The sequence below is a fragment of the Geospiza fortis genome, unplaced genomic scaffold (genome assembly GCF_000277835.1).
Source record: "Geospiza fortis unplaced genomic scaffold, GeoFor_1.0 scaffold875, whole genome shotgun sequence".
NCBI classification, from domain to species: domain Eukaryota; kingdom Metazoa; phylum Chordata; class Aves; order Passeriformes; family Thraupidae; genus Geospiza; species Geospiza fortis.
The window spans coordinates 41909-44238 of NW_005054737.1; the positions used below are offsets into that span (position 1 = coordinate 41909).

The following is a 2330-nucleotide window of genomic DNA, read 5'->3' on the forward strand; positions in this document are numbered from 1 at the left end:
GGGGCTGGAGGAGGCCGGCGGCGAGCCCGAGGCCATCCGCACACGGCTGCGCACGATGCAGGTACGGCTGGGCTGGGGCTTGGTGGGCAGTGCCATGACATGGGCAGCCTCTGGTGTGGGCAGTGCCCTGGGCAGTGCCCTGGTGTGGGCAGTGCCCTGGTGTGGGCAGTGCCCTGGGCAGCCCCTGGTGTGGGCAGTGCCCTGGGCAGCCCCTGGTGTGGGCAGCCCTGAGCCCCGTGCCCTGCGCAGGCTCTGCGGGAGGAGATCGACGCGCTGCAGGGTGAGCTGGACACGCTGGGCAGCCTGGGCGTGGAGCTGATGGCCTCCTGCGGGGACCCCGACAAGCCCGATGTCACCAAGAGCCTGGACGATGTGAGTGTCCTCGGGGCTGGCGTCAGGGAGGGACATCCTGGAGCTGTGGGGATGCTGCTTGTGGGGGTGGCGTGTCCCCAATGCCCAGCAGTGCCACTGACCCCCGCACCCCAGACCCCTACTCGCTGCCACTGACCCCCACACAGCTCCTGTGCCCCGCCACTCCCGTCGCCCTGTGCCCTGTCCACTCTGTCCCCCATGTCCTGTCCTCCTGCACCCTGGCACCACTGTGGCACCACTGACCCCCGTGCCCTGTCCACCTGTCCCCCACATCCCCCTCTGCCCCAGCCCCACTGTGCCCCCACTGACCCCTGTGCCCTGTCCACTCTGTCCCCCATGTCCTGTCCTCCTGCACCCTGGCACCACTGTGGCACCACTGACCCCCGTGCCCTGTCCACCCTGTCCCCCACATCCCGTCCCCCTGCACCCCAGCCCTGCTGTGGCACCACTGACCCCTGTGCCCTGTCCACGCTGTCCCCCCGTGCCCGGCCCCGCTGTGCCCCCACTGACCCCCGTGCCCGGCGCAGCTCTACTCCTCCTGGCACAGCCTGAGCCGGGTGTGGACGGAGCGGAACGGGCGCCTCGAGGAGCAGCTCCAGGCCGCCCTCAGCTACCAGGACACCATGCAGGTGGGTCTGGGGGCAGATCCCCCGTGCAGGATCACCCTGTGTCACCCTCCTGTCCCCGCTCAGGGGTCTGGGGGACCACGGGGCCACCACGGGCGCCCCAACCCCGTGTGTTCCCTGTGCCCAGCGGCTGCTGGGGGGGCTGGACGCGGCCGAGCTGCGCATCGCCGAGGAGTTCCTGGTGGGCGGCGACCTGGACGTGGTGCAGCAGCAGCTGGCCGAGCTCAAGGTGCTGAGATGTTCCACACTGTGCTGTGCCGTGCCAAACCGTGCTGTGCCATGCCAAACTGTGCCATGCCAAACTGTGGTGTGCCATGCTAGGCTGTGCGGTGCTGTGCCAAACTGTGCTGTGCCACGCTGGGCTGTGCTGTGCCGCACCTGGCCGTGCTGGGCCATGCTGTGCCACACCAAACCGCGCTGTGCCACGCTGGGCTGTGTGGTGCTGTGCCAAACCATGCTGTGCTATGCCAAACTGTGCTGTGCCACGCCTGGCTGTGCTGTGCCGCATTAAATCATGCTGTGCTGTGCCGGGCTGTGCCATGCCGCGCTAAAGAGTGCTGTGCCATGCCAAACCGTGCTGGGCCGTGCTGTGCCGTGCCTGGCCATGCTGTGCTGTGCCAAACCATGCTGTGCTGCACTGGGCTGTGCTGTGCTGTGCCAAACTGTGCTGTGCCATGCTGGGCCATGCTCTGCCAAACCATGCTGTGCCATGGCAAACTGTGCCATGCCAGTCTGTGCTGTGCCATGCCATGCTGTGCCAGGCTGTGCTGTGCCATGCCAAACTGTGCTGTGTCACGTCTGGCTGTGCTGTTTCGCACCAAACCATGCTGTGCCATGCCAAACCGTGCTGTGCCAAGCCTAGCTGTGCTGTGCCATGCCAGGCCGTGCTATGCCATGCCCACATCCCTGGGGCTGGCAGGGGCAGGGAGGGCAGTGGGTGCTCCAGGCAGAGGTGGGATTGGGATGGCACCTTGGACAGTGCCCGTGCCCCGGTACACTCGGTGGCCAAGCACGGCCTGGGGTGGCCAGGCCCTGTCCCCCACGAGTCCCTGAGGTGGCTGGGCACCCCCAGAGCAGCAGATCAGGCCCCAGGTGCCTGTGCTGTGCCCTGTGGTGCCCTGGGGTCAGGCTGACCCTGTCACCAGCCGGTGCCACCTGGCAGGAGTTCAAGCGGGAGCTGTACCAGTGCAAGGTGGACGTGGAGAGCCTGCGGCACCAGGGGGGCGCGGGGCAGGGGGACCCCCCGGGCACGCTCTGCGACTTCCGCCAGCGATGGGACCACCTGGAGGAGGAGATCGTCAGCAGACAGGTGGGCCGGGGGACGGGGGGCAT

General features: G+C 68.1%; 1 protein-coding gene across 1 annotated transcript in view; it reads left to right on the plus strand.

Moving 5' to 3' along the window:
* The first annotated feature begins 6 nt into the window (after window positions 1–6).
* Window positions 7–2330, plus strand: part of LOC115949066 (dystonin-like) — a 4532-nt gene continuing 2208 nt past the window's right edge. The window contains exons 1-5 of the mRNA XM_031065328.1: window positions 7–61; window positions 250–372; window positions 900–1001; window positions 1126–1227; window positions 2161–2307. Coding sequence (XP_030921188.1) covers window positions 56–61; window positions 250–372; window positions 900–1001; window positions 1126–1227; window positions 2161–2307 — 480 coding nt within the window. The 5' untranslated portion in view covers window positions 7–55. The remainder of the gene's footprint in view (window positions 62–249; window positions 373–899; window positions 1002–1125; window positions 1228–2160; window positions 2308–2330) is intronic.